Source organism: Callithrix jacchus, chromosome 1, assembly GCF_049354715.1.
Source record: "Callithrix jacchus isolate 240 chromosome 1, calJac240_pri, whole genome shotgun sequence".
Lineage (NCBI taxonomy): Eukaryota > Metazoa > Chordata > Mammalia > Primates > Cebidae > Callithrix > Callithrix jacchus.
This window is the reverse complement of record NC_133502.1, coordinates 23,908,950-23,932,001: the sequence shown is the minus strand read 5'-3', so window position 1 is coordinate 23,932,001 and position 23,052 is coordinate 23,908,950. Positions and strand designations below refer to the sequence as shown.

The 23,052-nt window shown below is 35.9% G+C and overlaps 1 protein-coding gene and 1 pseudogene across 1 annotated transcript in view; one reads left to right on the top strand and one right to left on the bottom strand.

The window, feature by feature from the left end:
* The window catches only part of TNFSF13B (TNF superfamily member 13b), a 35,776-nt gene that overhangs the window by 2,008 nt on the left and 10,716 nt on the right, over positions 1–23,052 (bottom strand). Inside the window, exons 3-5 of the mRNA XM_002742533.7 lie at positions 18,336–18,392; positions 3,219–3,331; positions 2,980–3,130 (exon numbers count right to left, since the gene is read on the bottom strand). Of these exons, the coding sequence (XP_002742579.2) occupies positions 2,980–3,130; positions 3,219–3,331; positions 18,336–18,392 (321 nt within the window). The remainder of the gene's footprint in view (positions 1–2,979; positions 3,131–3,218; positions 3,332–18,335; positions 18,393–23,052) is intronic.
* Positions 7,512–8,307, top strand: LOC100400092 (adenylate kinase 2, mitochondrial pseudogene; annotated as a pseudogene).

Below are 23,052 nucleotides of genomic sequence, written 5' to 3'. Positions count from 1 at the left end.
GTGGACAGGAAAAGTTTTTATAATAATTTTAAATAAACATGTGTAAAATTACACACATACACACATATAGATATTCCTAATCATATTTTTAAACATACATTTAAAAAGCATAAATATCAAAAAGTGAAAAAACAAGACACCATTTCTTAACATACCACATTCATTAATATAGTTTTTCTTGAGAGTCCAGACTATGGTTTAAGCATTATCTGGATTACTTTTCACAATCTTTTATGTTTTGTCTTCTTAGATGATCATGTTTGTCTTAGTAATCAAAACAACAATGTAATTAGCACTTAATAAGGACAAATAACTCTGTGTGCAACTACTTTACAAGGACAAATGCATCTGTGAATTCGTAAAATAAAATGCATTCAGTGGCTACACTGAATATATCAGGTAATTCTTGACCCTTTTTTCAATAGAAAAATATGAAGGAGAAGAAAGAGGAAGAACAAGGGGAAGAGAAGAAGTAAAGAAACAACAAACAAAATAACTGTCGTCTGAATTGTCAATACTATGGCTAATAATTTTTAGAATAACTGCACTGTTTCATTAGCATAGTGAAAATATACCTACATAAACACGTGTATGTTCATGTCTATTCTAACCGAAAGCCCAAAGCATGCAGATTTATTTGGGCAGTAGCCAGGGGGCGTTTACTGAACACTTACTACGTACCAGGCACCCTGCTAGACAAACATGGAGTAGTGATCAAGGACAACAAAATTTCTGTCCCCACTGGGTGTGCTTTTTTGTAATGGGCAAAGACAGACTACAAACAAAAGAAAGTTTTCAGGACTTATTAAAAGTTATGTGTACACTTTCTAGAATTGACAAAACATTTCGGGATTACCTTAAGTAGCAAGAATAAATAAAAGATTGAGATATATTTGTTGAATAGACTTGTCATTATTTTAGAGATTGGAAATGACTTAACATTTTGACAAAGATGGTAGCTCACAAAGCATTAAATAATATTAACTCTAAAGATTAGGTGGGTGTGAAAAACTACAGAGCCTGTTTAACATTTTAACACTAAGTTAGTGGCTATTTCAATTCTTCCAGATTACAGAAATCAGGTATAACTTTTTCTAAAAAACATTTTATTAATACAATAAGGAATAAAATTCAGCTTTGTATATAAAAGTGGTTCACTGGTATTATGTTGAAGTTCGTAAGTTAGCTATTTAAATTTTTTCAGGTTACTATGGAAACATGCACTTATACTCTAATGTGTGGTTTTAAATAGCTTTAAATAAATTTGCCCTAAAACAGATTAAAATTGCAAACCAGAAACTTCCTAGAGGATGGTACTCATATACAACACTAAGCTACTAGTAATGAAAACCATCTTTAAAGTCAAGTGAATTATTCTTAAAAAGTAAGACACCTTAAGAAATCTAGCAGAGTCCTCTAATAGCAAGTAAGTGCTAAGAGGAGCAGATGATTAGAAAAATGTTTTAAAGAGTTACTTGTAAAATTTTTAGTACTAATGAATATAAATAAATAACAGATTGCAGTAGTCTCACCATTTACAAATATTATGCAACTCCAAATTACTAGTCAGCACTAAGTGAAGGGAAACATTTTTTGTTAAAATTAGGGAATTCTAATTCAGTAAACTTCCTTATTCCCTGTACCAGTGCAGTCTACGTCTGCAGATCCAGAATGATATCATTTCCATTATTAGGAATTATTTTCCTTAGTTTCTTTTCCTTTTTTTTTAAGAGATGGAGTCTCACTCTGTTACCCAGGGTGTAGTGCAGTGGTGCTATCTGGGCTCACTGCAGCCTCCACCTCCTGGGTTTAAGCAATTATCTGCCAGCATCCCGAGTAGCTGGGATTACAGGCACCCACCACCATGCCCGGCTAATTGTATTTTTAGTAAAGATGGGGTTTCACTATTTTGACCAGGCTGGTCTTGAACTCCTGACCTCGTGATCCACCTGCTTTGGCCTCCCAAAGTGCTAGGATTACAGGTGAGAGCCACCGCGCTCAGCTTTCCTTAGTTTCTAACTGACTTATTGGGCATTTGTTTGTAAATGCTTTTGAAACACAGTATATCAAAATGCATAGCCAGTCTCTGTTCCTGTGTGTCACACGGACATTCATGGTAACTGAATGCTATTCCTCAGGGTTCTGGATCTTACAAAATCAACAGAGAAAATAAATGTCTTCGAAGTAAATATTTTTCTTTAAAACCAGCCTTGATTAATTTGAAATCACCCTAGAAAAATAAAATGAAGGAAATGTTGGCAATTACAGTGGAAACAGACCTGAAATCTACAAGGCCTGCTCTGCTCTCTGCTTCTCACTGCTCCTGAGTGTAAAGGCAGGTTTGCGCCTACACTTTCACATTCCTAAGTCACCTGTCTGGCATCCATTGACACAAAATGTCACCTGTATGAGAAAGAAGCCATTATACAACTTTCCCTTGCCCTCAAACCCAGCCATGGGCATTTCCTCCACAGCATGAAAGAAGAGTTTTCTTTGCTCCCAGTGTGGAACCAGACTGGCTGGTCTACAGTAAGTCTAAAAATTAGTAGCTGTGTAACCCGGGACAAGTTATGTTACCTCTCTGTGTCTAGATTCCCTTAAATGAGAAAATTAAATAAGTACACATATATAAAATGCAGGAAAGAGTGCCTGGCAAGTGGTAATCACTCTATTATTGTTAGATATTATTATTAAGGATTGAAGAAAATACATTAAAATTTTTCTCAATGTAGAATGCTAGGAAGTTACTACTCTTTCTAAAAGTACACAAAATGGTAAAACTATTAGCAATAATTCTATCTTTTTTCAATTAAAACAGACTAGCTTATCATTCAAGATTTTGAAAACACAATATATTGAGGAATGTCTGTCTATTTGTATTTTAGGGCACCATCCTTTCATTTTCACATTCTGCAGGTCAGATTTTTCATGAAACTCTCTTCATTTCATGATTAGCGGGGTCTGAGAAATGTTATTTACCAGCTGAATAGCAGGAATTACTGGGTTGTGTTTCAGGCATATTTTGAATACATCGAAACAAAGTCACCAGACTCAATTCATCTCCAAAGACATGGACTTTTTTCCTCTGAATCAGATGTCCCATGGAATAGGTCTTATCCGTGTATAAAACCTGAGAAACAAAGCAAAACACGCTGTCAGAAATGAACACAAAATAGGAGGCTTCGGACAGTGAAACCGGAATAAGGGTTTGAACCTACCTGACCATATATAAAAAAGTAACCAGTTTCTTTGACCAATATTTTATTCTCTTTTTCTTCAAGGGCACTTCCCCTTTTAAAGCTGAGAAGCCACGGAATAAATGTGTAAGATCCTGCAATGAAGAGAATCATTTATGAGAAAAGAAACCAAGAAAAGCGGTTTTCATTCCCATTTAGTTGTTAAGCTACCTCTGAAACTTAGAAGATAATTCCATCTTAAAAAAAAAAAAAAAAAGAGGCTGGACACGGTGGCTCAAGCCTGTAATCCCAGCTCTTTGGGAGGCTGAGGCAGGTGAATCACAAGGTCAAGAGATTGAGACCATCCTGGTCAACATGGTGAAACCCCATCTCTACTAAAAATACAAAAAATTAGCTGGGCATGGTGGCACAGCCTGTAATCCCAGGTATTCAGGAGGCTGAGGCAGAATTGCTTGAATCCAGGAGGCAGGGGTTGCGGTGAGCCAAGATCGCGCCATTGCACTCCAGCCTGGGTAACAAGAGTGAAACTCCGTCTCAAAAAAAAAAAAAAGAAGAAGAAGACAAGTCACATGACATTGGATTCTTTGCCATCACTTATATAATAACCTGGGTTAATATATCAGATACAAGAACCTGAGAGCTAACCCTTTATATGAATGTCTGGGTTTTCCTTTTATTGGTCTGTATTTCAGCTATTTCATAATAAAGCCTGGTCTGGATGGGAGAGTTTGAAGCCAGAAGAGGGCAAAATTTCTCTGAATAACACACTAGTAAAGATTTTCTTGTTTCCCAGAAAGGAAGGAGTATGTGAAGAGTTTGGCTAAAAGTTTCAGGAGGAAGCAATGTCTCCATTTCTTGCCCCAAATGTAGCAACAGAAGGGAGCCTAAGGAAGAAAGAAGAAAGTGACTAAGTAAAGACAACAACCTTTACTAAGACGGGTCAAGGAACTTTGTAACAATGAACTATGATATTTGAGTTTCAGTGGTTTCTGTTCAGTTCACTGATAATTATCCTCCATTATCATCGAAAGTCACTTGGGGGGAATTCTTGGATTGAGAACAATCCAAGATGGCTGATCACTAACATCTCCGGATTGCTGCTCCCAGTGAAAGCGCAGAGAATGAGAGGACGCCACACTTTCAGACGAATTTTTGTCACTCATGGACCAGAAGATTCCCAGTGGAGGAGCCGCACGGGTCGCCACTGCGACTCTTGTGGCCGGCGCAACAGTTTTGCCGGCGCCTCTGCACGGCAGCTCTTGGTGCAGAGTAAACGGGACTGGTTCCCCTTCTGACTGACTTTTGGAGCTCCAGGAAGGCAGAGTCGCCTATTATGGACTCAAGAAGGAAGCCAGACCGGAGATTCCTGGGCAGAAAAGCACCATCAGTCTTAACGCCGCTGTTTCAGCGGGCACCGTGGGTTGCTCAGATTTCGGCCCTGGGAATTAACAAGTTGGACGTCCACTCAGAGACCTAATTTGAAAGTTGGTAATTACAAAGACGACAGGTGGATAAATTTACAACAATGGGAAGAAACCAGCGTAAAAAGGCTGAGAATACTCAAAATCAGAATGCCTCTCCCTCTACAGAGGATCACAGTTCCTCATCAACAAGAGAACAAGACTTGATGGAGAACAAGTGCATTCCATTAACAGAATCAGGCTTCAGAACATGGATAATAAGAAACTTCTGTGAGTTAAAAGAACATGTTGTAGCCCAATGTAAAGAAACTAAGAACTTTGAATAAAGGTTTGAGAAAATCCTAATGAGAATAGACAATATAGAGAGGAATATATGTGAATTAATGGAACTGAAGAATACAATACAGGAACTCCAAGAAGTAGGCACAGGTTTTAACACTCGAATTGATCAAGCAGAGGAAAGGCTATCAGAGGTCGAAGATCAACTTAATGAAATAAAACAAGAAGACAAGAATAGAAAAAAAGGATAAAAAGGAATGAGCAAAGTCTCCAAGAAATATGGGACTATGTGAAAAGACCTAATTTACGTTTGATAGGTGTACGTGAATGCGACAGAGAGAATGAATCCAAGCTGGAAAATACTCTTCAGGATATTATTCAGGAAAACTTTCCCAACCTAGCAAAGCAGGACAATATTCAACCCCAGGTAATACAGAGAACACCACAAAGATATTCCTCAATAAGAGCAACCCCAAGGCGCATAATCATTAGATTCACCAGGGTTGAAACAAAGGAGAAAATACTAAGGGCAGCCAGAGAGAAAGGTCAGGTTAATTACAAAGGCAAGCCTATCAGACTTACAGCAGATCTCTCAGCAGAAACCCTACAAGCCATAAGAGAGTGGGGGCCAATATTCAACATCCTTAAAGAACAGAACTTTCAGCCCAGAATTTCATATCCAGCCAAACTAAGCTTCACAATTGAGGAAAAAATAAAATATTTTATGAACAAGCAAGTACTTGGAGATTTTACGACCACCAGGCCTGCTTTACAAGAGCTTCTGAAAGAAGCGTTACACATAGAAAGGAACAACCAGTATTAGCCTTTCTAAAAATATACCAAAAAGTAAAGAGCATCAACATAAAGAAGAATTTACATCAACGAATGGACAAAACAGCCAGTTAACATCAAATGGCAGTAATCCTAAATTTAAACGACTAAATCCCCCAATGAAAAGATACAGCCAAAACCCAACAGTATGCTACATCCAGACCCATTTCACATCCAAAGATACACAAAGACTCAAAACAAAGAGATGGAGAAAGATTAACCAACTAAATGGAGAGCAAAAATAAATAAATAAATAAAAAGCAGGAGTTGCAATTCTCGCATCTGATAAAATAGATTTCAAAGCAACAAAGATATAGTGGTAAAAGGATCAATGCAACAATAAGAGCTAACGATCCTAACACCCAGATACCTAAGACCCATAAAGAGATTTAGACTCAACGAGACAGAAAACCGATGAGGACAACCAGGACTTGAACTCAGATCCGGAACAAGTAAACTTAATAAATATTTATAGAGCTCTCCACTTTAAATACACAAAATATACATTCTTGTCAATACCACATCACGCCTACTCATAGGTTTAAATGAAATATTGATTGGCCATTATTAATACCCATTTTTAGAATAAAGCAACATTCCCGTTCCCTCTCCCTCTTTTTCTTCCTCTTTCTTCCTCTCCTTCACTCCTTTTTAAAAAAAAAAAAAAAAAAAAAAAAGATAAGCCTAGCCTGGCCAACAAGGTGAAAAAAAAAAATACTCAAATTCTTCAAAAACATAGAGCAGGGTGAAATCGTTTCTGACTCATTTTATGAGCCAGCATTACCATGATACCAAAAACAGGAAAACAACATAAGAAAATAAAATTATAGACCAATATTCATTATAAATATAGAAAGGCAAATCTTTAACCACAAAAAAAAAGTCACTTGGAGAGTGACAAGGAGGCCACTGGGCTCAAGGGTGAGATGAAAGGGACAGAGAGAAGACAGTAGCCATGAGTGAATAGGCACATGGGTGACTACTGCAATGTAGGTGGGTTTGGACATCAAAACCCATTCAGAGAGCAGAAACACTCCTTACCTGGACATTCATACTTCACATTCCCTGGATGTCTCATGGGTGTGTTATGTGACTACTGGAGTAAAGGGTATGTCCTAAGGCTAGAGACTGGAAAAAGGTTACATATCATGCAATTCCAACTACAGGGCACTCTAGAAAAGTTAAAACTATAGAGACTTTTTTTTTAAAAGAGTCATTTTAAGGGAATAAGGGGTGGAAAGGGATAAGTAGTTGGAGTGAAGCACAGAGAATTTTTAGGGCAGTGAAAATACTCTAATACTACAATGGGGGATACCTGCCATTATATATTTGTGCTAACCCGTAGAAAGTACAACACTAAGGTGAACCCTAATGTAAGCCACGGACTCTGGGTGATAATCATATATTAGTGTAGGTTTATCAGTTGTAACCAATGTACCACCACCCTGGTGGGGAATTTTGAAAATGGGGGAGGATATGCATCTGTAGGAAATATGAGATATCTCTGTACCTTCCTCTCAATTCTTCTGTGAATCTAAAATGGCTCTAAAAATAAAGTTAAAATAAAAAAGAATAAAGAAAAGTGAACAGATTATAAGAGAACCCCGGATACATTAAGCAGACAAACATATGCATTATGAGAGTCACAGGAGCAGAGAGAGAAAATCTGAAAAAAGAATAATATTTGGAGAAACAATGGCCAAACTCTTTCCAACGTTGAAGGAAGTCATAAATTTATACATCTAAAAAATTCAGTAAACTCCAAGGAAGGTAAATACAAAAAGATTCCTAACAAGACTTATCACAATCAAGCTATTAAAAGATAATGACGGATGGCCTGGGAAGCACTGGACCTGTGAGGTGTGTGAGTGGGTGGCAGTGAGAGACTTTGGCAGACATGACTCCCAGTGTGCCAGCAGCAGAGCATGAGTATCCTAAAGGCATCCAGGCCATGCTGCTAGGGCTGATAAAGGCACCCAGGCACCCAGATTGGCTGAAAACTTCTATGTCTGCCATTTGACTACTGGGACATGCTCAGGGCCATGGTGGATTCTGGCTCAGAGCTAGGAAAAAAAGCTGAAGACAACTAAGGATACTGAGAAACTAGTGAGTGATGAAATGGCAGTGGATCTCATTTAGAAGAATTTGGAGATGGTGCAAAAGTGGTTTTCTTCTGGATGGCTTCCCTTGTACTGAGAGGCAGGCATAAATGCTTGATGACCTCATGGAGAAGAGGAAAGAGAAACCTGATTCTGTGATTGAATTCAGCATCCCAGACTCTGCTGATCCAAAGAATCACAGGAAGGCTGATTCACCCCAAGAGTGGCCATTCCTGCCGTGAAGAGTTCAACCCCTCAAAGGAGCCCATGAAAGATAACATCACCAGGGAGCCCTTGATTCATTGATCAAATGATAATGAGACAGCCTTGAAAATCTGCCTGCAAGCCTACCACACTCAAAGCACCCCACTCATGGAGTACTACAGGAAATGGGGGATCCTCGCTGTCATCAATGCATCCCAGTCCCCTGATGTAGTGTTCACATGCATCCTAGCAGCCTTCTCCAAAGCCACATCCTAATATCAGAGGACCAGGCGAGACTGCACCATTGCTCATCACCCCATGGTGTGATCCCTGCTCTTAGGCGCTGGGCAGAAGGGGCAGGTGAGGGAGGTGAGGGAGGGCTGGTGAGTGTGGCTCAAGAGGAATACTTGGAAGAACAGCAGTGTTATTATAGTGAGGCAGTTTGTTTTATCGATAGGTGGGAGTTTTTAAAGTGTAACGGAAAAATTAATTTTTTAAAAAACACCATGCTTGAAGGGTGGGGGTAGAAATAGAGAGATACAGTATTATTTCTAGGGAATTAGGTTTTCATTGACTCTGGACTGGTGATAGTATTTTTTAAAGCCAGTGCTCTAAGACCTCAGCTTTTGTCTCAGAACTCTGAGGGTTCTAGACCAAGAGTACAGGAAATCAAATTGTCCTGTCTGTCCTACAGCTTGGAACAAGGAGGCTTTGATACTGGTTCTATGCGCTATGAGATTAAAAAAGATCTCCACATTTGAAATAGATATAAGGTGGATTCACACAGATGGCGGCTCAATAAATCAAGTTTACTGAACTGAAGGGGAGAGAGAAGGGAATAGTATGGAAAGGGAGGCTGATTCCCTCCCCCTGACTTACCACTGATTTACCAGGCTACCTAGTCTCAGGAGTAACTTCCCACAGCGACCCAACACATGCACGATCCTATGCACTTGCCTTCTTTTATCTGCAGTGTGTGAAGGGACCCATTTAAATAAATGAACAAGTGTCCTAAGTTACATCATCCAAAGATTGTCCTTTCTATTCTCAAATCCTGTAACTGGGATCACTCAACAGCACTGTGAGGTATTATTTTCAATGAGGTGCCTTTCTTAACTGACCAAATGCTGCCTTGTCTGGCCCCTAAATCAAAACAATATGTTAAAATTAAAAAAAAAAAGATAATGACAAGGAGGATATCTTGAAAGAAGCAAGGGAGGCAATTCATCAAATATTAAATATGCTCCATAAGATTAATAGCTGATTTGTCATAAAAAACTATGAAGACAGAAGCCTGGGGAATTACATATTTAAAGTACTGAATGAATAAAACTGTCTACCATGTAATCTATAAGTGGGGAAAAAAAAATCCCTAAAATGTAGAGAAAAATTAATAAGTTCACAAATAAAGAAAAACTGAGGGAGTTCATTTGTAGCAAACTTACCCTATGAGAAATGCTAAAGGAGATTAGGTGGAAACTGAAAGACATATGAAGAAATAAAGAATACAAGTAAAGGTACATACATAGGTAAATATAAAAGTCATTGTAAGTGTATTTTCAGTTTTTAACTTCTCTTTTTGTTTCCTATACTATTTTAAAGATAAATACATAAAATAATAATTATTAATTTATGTTAACAGCTTATAATATATAAGCATATATTTTGTGAAAATAACAACATATAGAAACGAAGTTGTCATCAACTCAAACCACATTGTTATAAATTTAGGGTGGTAATTGTAATCACCAGAATAACAACTAAGATAATAACTTTTAAAAACTCAGAAAAAAAATTAGAAGAAAAACAAAATGGTATACTTACAAAAGTCTATTAAAAACAAAATTAAGAGATAATAAAAGAATTGAGGAACAAAACTCATAGAAAACAAACACCAACATGACAGAAGTAATTCCTTATCATAAATCAATTCAAATATAAGTGAGCTAAATTTGCCAATTAAAATACAGGGATTGGCAAAATAGATTTTTTAAAAGCCCAAACGCGTGATCTAATTATATTCTGCCCTACCAGGGACTCACTTCAGCTTCAAACACAGAAGTAGGTTTTCCTGTTTCAAGATTTCAAGATCAAAGGATAACCAATATGCCTCCTTGCAAAGAGCAGCCAAAGAGAATGCAGATGGCTGATACTGACATCGGAACAAATGCATGTTAAGTCAAAAATTTTTATGAGACAATGAGATATTAAATATTGATAATAGAGTCAATTTATCAAGAATACCTAATAATTATAAACATATATGCATCACTCCATAGAGCCCCAAGACATAATCAGATATTGACTGAACTGAAAGGAGCAATAGACATTTCTATAGCAACAGCTAAAAATTTCACTATTTCACTTGAAATAATAGCCAGACCATCTAGGTAAGAGATCAATAAGGCAATAGTGAACTTGAACAACAGTGTAAACTAACTGGACCTAGCAGACATATAGAATACACTCCACCCAAAAAAAGCAGAATACATATTTTCAGATGCATATGAACATTCTCCAAGATTGACCATGTTATGCAAAAAAATAATATTCAATAAATTTAAAAATATTTAAATTCTACAAATAGCTTGTGTTTTTAAAAGGTATATTTTTCATCCTTTGGCCTTGAAATCTGTTTTCGTTTTTGAATCTGAAGTGAGTCTGTAGTAGGCATTCATGCCAGCTACATTCAGTAACATAAGGAAAATTGGAAAACTCACAAATAAGTGAAAATTGAACAAATTCTTAACAAATTAATCTATCAATAAATCCTAAAAGAAAATAGAAAATACTTTGAGATGATTGAAAATAAAAACACAACATAGCAATATTCATAGAAAGAAGAAAAAGTGTACAGAAAGAAATGTACAACTGTAAATGTCGATGTTAAAAAAGATCTCAGATTGATAATATAAGTGCAGCTTAAAGAAATAGAAATAGAAGAGGAAACTAAACCCAAAATTGACAGAAAGAAGAAAATAATAAAGATCAGATAATATAACAAAGAAGGTAATAAAAAAAGAAGATAGATGGAATAAAGAATAGAAAAAGGGCTGGGTGTGGTGGCTCACACCTGTAATCCCAGCACTTTGGGAGGCCAAGGCAGGAGAATCATTTGAGGTAAGGAGTTCGAGACCAGCCTGACCAACATGGTGAAATCCTGTCTTTACTAAAAATACAATAAAATTAGGGAGGTATGGTGGCACATGCCTGAGGTCCCAGCTAGTTGAGATGTGGAGGCAGGAGAATCACTTGAACCCAGAGGCAAAGCTTGCAGTGACCTGAGATGGCACCATTGCACTCCAGCCTGGGTGACTGTGTGAGACTCCATCTCAAAAAAAAAAAAGAATAGAAAAAGACTGGAAACAATCAAGAACACTAAAAATTGGTTTTTTGAAAAGATCAACAAAAATGACAATCATTTAGCTACATTGACCAAAAAAAGAGAAAAGACTGAAATCAATAAAATCATTAAAGAAAATGGAGGCGTTATTATTAGCTTATTAGAAATAAAAACTTTGTACCTTTTTATTATTTATAATAATTTTACTCCAACAAATTAAATAACCTAAATGAAAGGGACAAATTCCTAGAAACACACAGACTACCAAAACTGACTCAAAAATAAATAGAAAATCTAAACAGACCTATAATCAGTAGAGAGTTTGAATTAATCCAAGTCTTCCCTCGAAATTCGTAACTAGATGATTTTACTGGTGAGTTTTACTAGACATTTAAAGAAAAAAAATCAATCTCCTCAAACTCTTTCCAAAAAAAATAAAAGAGAAGGGAACAATTTCTAACTTGTTCTCTATGTCTAAAATTACACTGATAGTAATGCCAGGCAAAGACACAACAAAAAAGCTACAGTTCAGAATCGATCATGAATACAAATGCAATAATTCTCATCAGAAACAACACAATGCCTATATTTACAAGACAATGCCTGCTATTCAACATATACCAGCAGAAATTCCAGCAAAAGCAATTAGGCATGATAAAAATATATTTTTTTAAAAAATCCAAATGCAAGGAGAGTAGTAAACCTATTTCTATTTGCAGATAACATAATCATACATATAGAAAATTTCTGACCAGGCACAGTGGCTCATGCCTGTAATACCAGAATTTTGGGAGTCTGAGGCAGGGGGATCTCCTGAGGTCAGGAGTTTGAGACCAGCCTGGCCAACATGGTGAAACCCTATCTCTAATAAAAATACAAAAATTAACCAGGTGGGGGGGGCGGGCACCTGTAATCCCAGCTACCCAGGAGGCTGAAGTTTGAGAATCACTTGAACCCCAGAGGTGGAGGATGGCATGAGCTGAGATAGTGCCATGGCACTCCAGCCTGGGCAACAGAGCAAAACTCATTCATCTGATACACAATACTTTCGTGCCTCAAATGACATCAAAAAAGTACAAAGATAATCCACAAAATAGAAGAAAATACTTGCAAGTCAGATATTTTATAAGGGTCTTGTGTATCCATAATATACAAAGAAGTTTTACAACACAAAGACAAACAATCTAATTTTAAAATGGACAAGGTGATTGAAAAGACATTTTTCCAAAGAAGATATACAGAAACCAAAAAGGACATGAAAAGATGCCCTGCCTCATCAGTCATTAGGAAAATGCAAATAAATACCACAATGAGATATTACTTTACACCCAATAGAAATGCAGTAGTAATAAAAGTATTGAAAATAAGATGTGTCGGTGAGGATGTGGAAAAATTAGAACCCTTGTACATTGCTGATGGGAAAGCAAAGTGGTGCACACTGCAGAGAACAGGTTGACATTTTCTCAGCAATTCTACACATAGATACGCACTCCAAATAATTGAAAAGAGGCACTCAGAAAGTATTCTACGCAAATGCTCACAGGATCTCTATTCACAATAGCCAAAAGGTGGAAACAACCCACATCCCCATTAGTAAAATTATGGCTTACATATAATGGAATAATATATATTCATACAGAAGAATGAAGTGTGATATTACATGCTAGAATGTGGGTGAACCTCACAACATTATGCCAAGGGAAAGAAGCCAGGCACTAAAAGTCATGCATTGTATAATTGCATTTATAGAAGCCATCTAAAATAGGTGAATCCACGGAGACATAAAGCGGATTGCTGGTAATGGTGGGTGGGGGGATGGAGAACTAGTGACTGATTGCGTGATGAATACAGAATTTTCTCTGGGGCTGAAGAAAATATTTTGGAGCTAGAGAGAGTTGGTGGTTGTAAAATGTTGTGAATACTACATGACAATGAAATGCACATTTTCATTTTATGTTATATGAATTTAATTCCAATAAAAAAGATACAGCTGAAAAGTAGCTACCCCTCGTAGTAAATATTTAGGGGTCTACGCTAACAGAAAAGCAAAGCAAACAGCCTCCATAGTAAGCAACCTCTTTAAAACTATAAAATAGAAACTCTTTTGTTAACATATAAAAAATACACAATATAGCACAATATAAGGAACAAAAGCCAAATATATTTCTGAAATAATGTAAATAATGTAAATTGCTTTATATCATCCAATAAATAAAAATTATTTTAAGATGAGATCGAAAACAAAGAGCACCTCTGTTTTGCATACACATGGAACACAGAAAACAAATTATTTGAGAGAAATTAAAAGAAAAATTTTGGGTGAAGTCATGCTAGGGAAATGCAACCCCACCCCCAGAAAAGAAAACACTTCAACCTTAATGTTGAAAAGATATATCATGGAATTCAAGGTCTTTATACACAAAAAGAACAACCAGCTAGAAAATATAATGAAAGAAAATGTTTCTATTTATCATAGCATTTGAAAAGGTAAAATACCTTGTAATGATATTAATAAGAAATATGCAAGAACTTCTTGAAGAAAATTTCAATACATACTAAAAGAAACAAAAAGAGACTAAACAAATATAAGTATATATCATGTTCTTGGCTTGGATTTGATCTGTACATTTAGAATTTTGTGTGTGTGTGTGTGTGTGTGTGTGTGTGTATACAGAAAAATTCTGTGAGTAAAAAGAAAAAATGATAAGAGAATTAGATTTGCCAAATCATTTTATAAAGCCCTAATAACCAAAATGCCATTTTTTTCTGGGTGCATAAATAAGACAATATAACAGAAAAGTATTTAAAAAGTGAAAAAACATAGACTAAATAGGGAATTTAATAGAAGTTAATGTCTTCAAGCAATGTGGAAAAGATGGGTGATTAAAAAAATCTGTGATGCTCTCATGGGATAGAATTAAGTTGGTTGCATACCTCACATCTTTTATCAGGATAAATTGCAAATAAATTGTTTAAAGGTAGAAAACAACTATAAAAGTTTCAGAAGGAACATCAGATCTTTCCCTAATACATTTAAGTGTAAAAGCCTTCCTAATCACAACCCAAAATCCAGAATCCTTTTAAAAAAATTTGATAAAATTTGACAAAAAAAAAAAACTTTATGCAAAATTAAGACAAATGAAAACATGGGAGGAAGTGCTTCCAACTCATAATATGAATTAGTTTCCTTGAGATACAAAGAGCTCACAGAAATCAATTTAAAAATGACAAAAGTCCAATGGAAAAATAGAAAAAAAATGAACAGATGGCTCACAGAAAATGAAATAAAAATAGAAATGAAAAATTGGAAGAATGTAAAGACAGAAATACAAATGGTTCTTAAAACATACAAAGAATGGCCTGAAAGAAAGCAAATTAAGAGATGCTATTTTTCACCTGATGTTCTTTTGCTTCCAGTGATAACATAACATTTTATAACCCCTATAGGACCATTCAGCAATAACTGTCAAAATTCAAAATCTGTCTCACACAGAGGCCGACATATGAGAAGTTATGGGTGCACACAATCATTTTTTGAAGCACCCGCATTGCAAAAGATAGACACCAAGAAGTCTATTTGTCGTGGACTGGTTAAATACATTCAATTTATACAGTGGAATACTATGCTGCTTTTTAAAAAAATATGAGGAACCCTGTACACAGACATCAAATGTCTACAATATACATTGTTAAGTAAAGGATGCAAGTTGCAATCTCATTTTCAAATCATATGTATTACAGATATGGTTTTAAGTGTTTACTGTAAGAAAAGAGGAAAGCAGAACTACATTTGCATTTGTTTGTGTTAACGTAGAGGGTGTCTGAAGTCTATACGGGAAACTAAAAGTGAGGTGGGTGTGGGCAACAACAGAAAGGGAGCGATCCAAACTCTTGTGCTTTTTACTTTGTGCAATACGTGAAGGTATTACCTATTCAAAAATTAGATAAAAATTCAAAACAACAAATGAACAGAAAAGGCATGAGACTACACTCTGATAAACCACTCCTGTCTTTTTATCTTTTGTGTGGTTTATCTCTACCGTTGCTGTCTGGACAAAAGTATGGGACAGAGCACAGGAACTCAAAATATCGGAGGGACGTAGCCCCACTCTTTCCAACCTCCATGTCTCCGGAATGAATACATCAAATAATTTCATCTCAAGACCTGATGTTACTTATAGTACAATAAGATGATATATAAAATATGCTAATCATAATATATTGTAATATGTATAATATGCTATAAAATTAATAATGTATTATCTTTTTCCAGAAGTCTTCTTATGGATCATTTTTACTTATGCAAGTAATAATGCTTCATTGACCTTCCTTAACAAAATGCAACCTACCTCTCTCTCCCTGCTAAAATGTCCATGCACACTAACATTCATATACTGGTCAAGGGTTTGCTGACATCAAAAGGTCAACCCATTCGTCCTAATGGTCGGAGCACTGCAAGCCAGCATCCCAAGTAAGCACCCCCGTTCAGCACGCTTGGATCTGTGCAAGCAGTCACCACTCCAGGAAGATCACAGCATACCGTACAATTCACAAGCACATTGGAGTATAGCAGCTGCATCCTTTGGTGCAATTTATGGCATTTTGGGAGGGCCAGATGTGTAAAGTAAATCTTTTCCAACTAATTTTTTAAAATTGTAACTTTGGCCTTTAAGATCCTCTGGCTTTTTTTTTTACTTCTTAGGAAACAGAGTGCTCCTTATTAAAAGTTGCAAACATGATTTGGGAAAATGTTGAGCAATAAATAACAGATTTACAACTAGTTTGGTATTTGTGTTGCCTTTAGGATACAGTCACACAGGTAAAACACAGATGAAAAAAGCATCCCAGGGAATCACCACCTGTGCTGACTCACGTTCATTATCTGTGCTAGTTTTTGTTTTGCCCATTCCTCATACCCTAACTTAACCTTCAGATACCCCCGAACTGGTCATTAGTTCATAACACAAAACTTCCTCCCACCCTCTGCCTGCTTCATTGCCTTTCACAGCATTTCATTTCATCTGTATGTTACTTGTTCATTTGCGTTCTTTTTTTCTTTGTTTTCTCTTTATCAAGAGGTAAATTTCATCAAAGTAAAAAACCACACATGTGGACTTGGAATGGTTTGGCTTAGACTTTTCAACTTTACAAGGGTGTGAAAGCCACATATATTCAGGAGAAATTAGACCTCAGTACAGTATTCAAAACATAACATAAGCTACTCAATACCTTACTATAAAGTTAGCTTCCTGTTAGATGATTTTGCCCAGTTTTAGGCTAATGTAAGTGTTCTGAGCAGGTTTATGCTAGGCTATACTAAGCTATGACATTTGATAAGTTCCATGTACCAAATGGTTTTCTCAATGTATGTTATTTTCAGCTTAGTTTACCAGGACACAATTCCATCAAAGCTGAGGAGCATTTGTACATATATTAATCACTGCTACCCCTTAGACGATTTTGCCCAGTTTTAGGCTAATGTAAGTGTTCTGAGCAGGTTTATGCTAGGCTATACTAAGCTATGACATTTGATAAGTTCCATGTACCAAATGGTTTTCTCAATGTATGTTATTTTCAGCTTAGTTTACCAGGACACAATTCCATCAAAGCTGAGGAGCATTTGTACATATATTAATCACTGCTACCCCCAGTGCCCATATGGTAATTAGAATATTGTATGTTTTTAATCAATAAATGTAAAACAAATGAATCAAGGAATGTGTGAGTGAATGAATGGTTCTTTTTAGTACATTTCTGTTTATTAGTTATATAAATAAAAGCTACTATAGAGCAGAAATTCCCATTTGCTTTCAGACAGAGGTCAATACATGTTAAAGCAGCATAGTCACACAAATTTGTGAAAAACTGGATGAAACAGTCAAACAGGTTTTTTTTTTTTTTCCTTTTTTTCCTTTTCTGAGACGGATTCTCACTCTGTCTCCTGGCTGGAGTGCAGTGGCACGATCTCATCTCACTGAAACCTCTGCCTCCTGGGTTCAAGGGATTCTCCTGTCTCAGCTACTAGAGTAGCTGGGATTACAGACACAGGCCATCACACCCATCTAATTTTTGTATTTTTAGTACAAAATTAGGGTTTCACCATGTTGGCCAAGATGGTCTGGATCTATTGACCTCATGATCCACTCGCTCCAGCCTCCCAGAGTGCTGGGATTACAGGTGACCCACCGTGCCCAGCACAAGTATTTTTTTAAAGTAGGACTACTTAGATTCAGTAACTTGCTAATGTGTCTTGTGACTTGAAGAAAAATATATAAGATGCTGTGTTTCCAAACTTATTTGACACTGAAACTCTCATTTCAAGGACCATTCCTCTGGATTAATATTCTGGGTGATACATACCGGGAAATTACATTAGAAGTTTTTTCTCTGTGAACCTGGTTTCAGTCCATTAGTACAGAAAACACTTATTTGTCTAAAATTAAAACTAAAAAAAATAGCTTCAAATAAATGAAAAATGTAAAACATTCTACCTCTGAGAAAATGGTAAATTAGGAAATTCATTTTTTAAATCTAGTTTTTTAATAATCTGTTCAGTTTTATTTTCCTCTTTCTATGATTTTTACAATTGAATATAGCAGGAGAATTAATATTTGTGAAGATGGTCTTGAGTCATTCTAAAAGAAAGAATGCTGTCTAAATAATAAAAATTAAATTTGATTTAGTATTGATTTTTATTTTATTGTAGTCTAATTATTTAACATTTCTAAATATTTGTACCTCTAAGGTCATTCTGCTTATTAGATTATCACTTTAGCCTTAATTATTATTTATTCCCAAATCATTTTGAATAAATTGAAGTTTATTTTTTTATCTGCTTATAAGAAGTTTTGAGATGGATGATTGATTTTAGATGCGATTCAATTACAGTCTTTAGATTGAAACATAAATATTTGGAGTGGACTGAACTCTAAGTAGAAAAGTACTGGGGATATTTTATTACCTTTTTGTATAGTTGGTGTTGCACTGTCTGCAATCAGTTGCAAGCAGTCTTGAGTGACTAAAAAGCAAAAATGTATCATTTTAGTTACTTGAGTAGAAATAGTAAAGAAACTAACTGAGAACACAAGTTACAATCGCATTCTTCCAGAAACACTAAATCAATTACACTTTTTACATTGACTGCATGATATTCTTAAAGTTACTTTATGATATTTGCCCACTGATTTTAATATATACATATATATACTGGAAATCCATGACATTTCAGAAAAACTCTATGTGCTGTTAAAACATAGTAAGTATATCACCTGTTCAGTTTAACCTAATTTTCTATGAAAAAATGGCTGAATTTAAAGCAAGTTTTATCATTTGTTTTGCAGGTCTACCAAATACATGAAACAGTTAACCTTATAAGATCATTCTAAACAGTTTTTTGTTTTTAAAAAAATCGGCCAGGCGCGGTGGCTCACGCCTGTAATCCCAGCACTTTGGAAGGCCGAGGCGGGTGGATCACGAGGTCAAGAGATCGAGATCATTCTGGTCAACATGGTGAAACCCCGTCTCTACTAAAAAAGCAAAAAACTTAGCTGGGCATGGTGGTGCATGCCTGTAATCCCAGCTACTCAGGAGGCTGAGGCAGGAGAATTGCCTGAACCCAGGAGGCGGAGGTTGTGGTGAGCCAAGATCGTACCATTGCACTCCAGCCTGGGTAACAAGAGCGAAACTCCGTCTCAAAAATAAAAAATAAAATAAAAATAAATCTAACATTAGATAATGATTTACTACTATAGAAAATACTATTTCTGACACTTCTCAAAGTTAAAGAAAATTGCTAATATTTACTGAGCAGATGTAAGTGCAGACAGTGTACGAAGACTTAGTACACATCAATTCCATTTACTGGAAATGAAGATTTGGAAAGTGTAAAAAGCTTGTTCAGGGACTCAGAGACAGAATATGGTGGGACCAGAATTTAAACCCCAGCTGTTTCACTCTGGTTCCAAAGGTAAGCTTTTGGTAAAATATTTTGGACCAAAGAGAGATAGAACATCTTTTACAAATAAAATGGAAGACTTCCATGAGTCTGCATAATCAGTACAGGGTCTTGAAAACATCAATTCACATCACATATTACATGTAGAATATTCTGGTCAATATCTAAGAAACCAAGTAACATGCATTAAATAAGGAGAAATGCCTTTAGGTAAAAGCCAGTTCAGTACACCCACTGAGTCTGTAGGGAAGATAAATAAAGCAGTAAACATCTGTGAAAAACGGGAAACATAAATCTGAGCTTGAATGTTTTCCATTAAAAAATATTAGTTTAGTTTTCTATCTAGCAAATATTTTACTCAGAGTTGAAGTAATACTTTATAAAGATGCTTCTCAATGTATACATTTTATAAACTTGACATGGAAGGGAAATTCTGTTGTGATTAGTTGGTGATTGTCTGGTGATTAACTGAAAATTTTCTAATACAATCATGCACTGCATGATCTAAATAATGACATTTAGGTCAATGAGAGAAACTGCATATCTGATGGTGGTTCCATAGGATTATTTATAATACCACATTTTTCTGTACCTTTCCTATATTTAGATACACAAATACTTACCATTGTTTTATTATATGATTGCCTACAATATTGAATACAGCAGCATGCTGTACAAGTTGGTAGCCTAGGAGCAATGGTGTGTACTGCAGAGCCTAGCTGTGTAGAAGGCTACACCACCTAGGTTTGTGTAAGTGTGCTCTGATGTTTGCACAATGATGAAATTGCCTAGGGATGCAGAATGTATCCCTGAGACTATATCCCTGTGATTAAGCAACTTAAAAACGACTGTATTTAAAACATGAAATAACACCGTAGTAATTAAATAATGTTCTGAGTTTGTATACATACCATTAAAGTCTGTGGTCACATAAGAAAATCTGTTAAGAAATTCACTTTGGTATTTAAAGGTGAAAATATATTGTTAAAACTGAAACAAGTTGTTAAAAAAAAAACTGTAATTCCTTTATAACTATAAACCTTTTCTAACATATTTTTATGTTAATTTTTGAATGATTTTTATGGAAGAGCATTCTGGCCCACCCTGAGGTTTCCTTTCTTGATCTTATACAGGAAAAGTAGCCATGCTTGTGCCCCGGGAAAAACGCGATTCCTTCCTCACCATGGCAGAATCTCTCCTGCTGGAAGTATGAAAAAGCATCATAACAAGAAGAATGGTAGCGAATGAGGACAGCATGAAAGAAGAAATAACAAGCCCTCCAGGTCAGCTAATGCCACAAGGACACAGTCTCCATATTAGTACAGTAGTAGCCACGTGGAACCTGTTTTAAGAGTTTTTATTTTTCCAACAAATCCTTCTTGAGTAATCATTATTCACAAAGCACCCTGACAGGTTTGTGTGAATGGCACCAGGGTCAATCAGCGTATACAAAGCTCTCATCATTCCTCCACTTTAAAAACAAGGGAGGATGTTGATGAAAGTCAACGTCAGATTTTTAAACTTTGCATATTTCCCTGTGTGTATACATATGTTGTAAAGACTGAATGACAAAATGCATGGGAAACACTTTGCTCTATACTCAGTGCATAACACTTGCAAAATACGTAAACCTTGGCTACTTGTATCAGTAGTGGTGTTAACATTATTGCTTTTAATAATATCAAGGCAAATAACTTAGAACACATCACCGAAGGACACCGTGGGAACATGTGGCCCCACTGCGGCTGATAAGGGTCAAAGAAGGACCAGAATGCAGGATTTCCTATTTCCAGTCACCCTTTCTCTGTTTCCCAAAAACTTTGATAGGAGACTGCTATGGTCTAAATGTTTGTGCTGCCCCAAAATTCCTGTGTTGAAACCTAACTGCCGACCTGATGGCATCAGGAAGGAAGGCTTCAGGAGGTGATTATGCCATGAGGGCAAAGCTCTCATGAATGGAATTAGTGTTCTTGGAGATCCCAGAGAGGTAGCTTGCCCTTTTTCCCACAGGAGAAACCAGTGAGAAGGCATCATCTACAATCCAGGGCTCATCAGATACGGAAATCTTAGGTCTTGGACTTCCAGAAACCTGAACTGTGAGAAATAAATCTTTACTGTTTATAAGCCACCCAGTCTATGGCATTTTGTTCCAGCAGCCTTGAATGAACTAAGGCAGATTTAGACACTCTATTTAGTCAGAAAAAGGTTTACCTACTCAGTTACAACTTAGTGAAAATATCCCCATTTTAATATCCACTGCCCAATGAAAATTTGGCCACAACTTACACATTGCAAAACTGTGGTCTATTCCATCACGTAGTAGCAGAAATCTAGTATTTAGCAGAAAATGTGCTTTGAAGAGAAAAGTTTATTTCAAGAACTGTTCTTCAGAAGAGAAAATGTATAAATTGATGTTTCAATAATGATGTTTCAATTACAGCCACTGAAGTTGGTACTAGTCATCCATCGTCCTTGTTCCAGACAAAGTTACCTGGTTTTTCCAAGTAACTTTCCCAATTGCCTTTTTCCAAGGCAATTCCTTTTAGGAAATTTGACAGCGATTATCAACTTATTTCCTATTCAGTCTTTTAAGACTTTCTTTGCCATTCAACATAGATCTGGTCTTAGGCTGGAGATGAACGCTTAGCTACAGATTTGCTTCACAAAGAGTGGAGCAAAAAAGGCAATATTGTTTTTAAGGTCTCCGAGTAGCATAGCTATCTAACCACAAGAGTTTTGAAAATGCATAGTCTAATAAAAGACACAATTTGATTACAATTGTCATATTAATTAGTTATTGTTTGGTTTTCAAAAGCCTTTCACACATCTCTCCCTCTACTACAATTGAAAGGAATTACACAAGAGGTTAAGAATAGTTTTTGTTTTTTTTTAATTAAGCAAGGCAATAATATACATTAAAACCTTTCTGAGTCTATGGGGACACATTTCTGAATATAAATTTCTGGAGATTATGATGTAATCATGTGTAAAATACATATTAATCTTACAAAAATGCCATTTTACAGCATAAGAAAATTTACTCATCATAATAAACTTTGCATAAAGTATTTCTAAATACAAAATATTATAATGATGACCAAAATGTTTACAAGATAAAATTACCAAAACAAGAACTTTAAGGACAAAAATCATTTGCTACTGATCAATATTTGACACAATAAAATTCAACATGTCACAATTAGAGTATAATTTAAATATAATACATATGGGAAACAGTTTTACAGTTTGAAAGGCCACCTTTTGAAGCATAATGTCTAAATACCATTTCATCAGAAAAAGTAATTTGAAAGTTTAGAGAATTGCTAATATCTGTTATACTATTTTCTGTACTGGAAGTGAACCCATTCAATCTTGAAACTGGTTTATTATCCATTATTTCAATAAAGCTAAATCGAATCTAAACTTCCATAAATAATGCCATTATTGCAGATTATGTGTGGCTCCCATGAAAAACTCCACACAGAGCTTTCCCATCACATTTAACCTATCCACAGCACCTGCACCCACTGATTCTTCACAGCGCTTCTCACTCATCTCATTCAAGAAGTCTCCTCCAGCTATGAGTCTGGATGAGACGTGCATCCTGCATCCTCCCTTATCTCTCTGCCTTTTTTCCTGTCATCGTATTTACTGCACCATATGTTTTTAAAGAAGGAGGATCTTGGACGGCAATGCCTCAATTTCATTTCTGCACAACTTATCA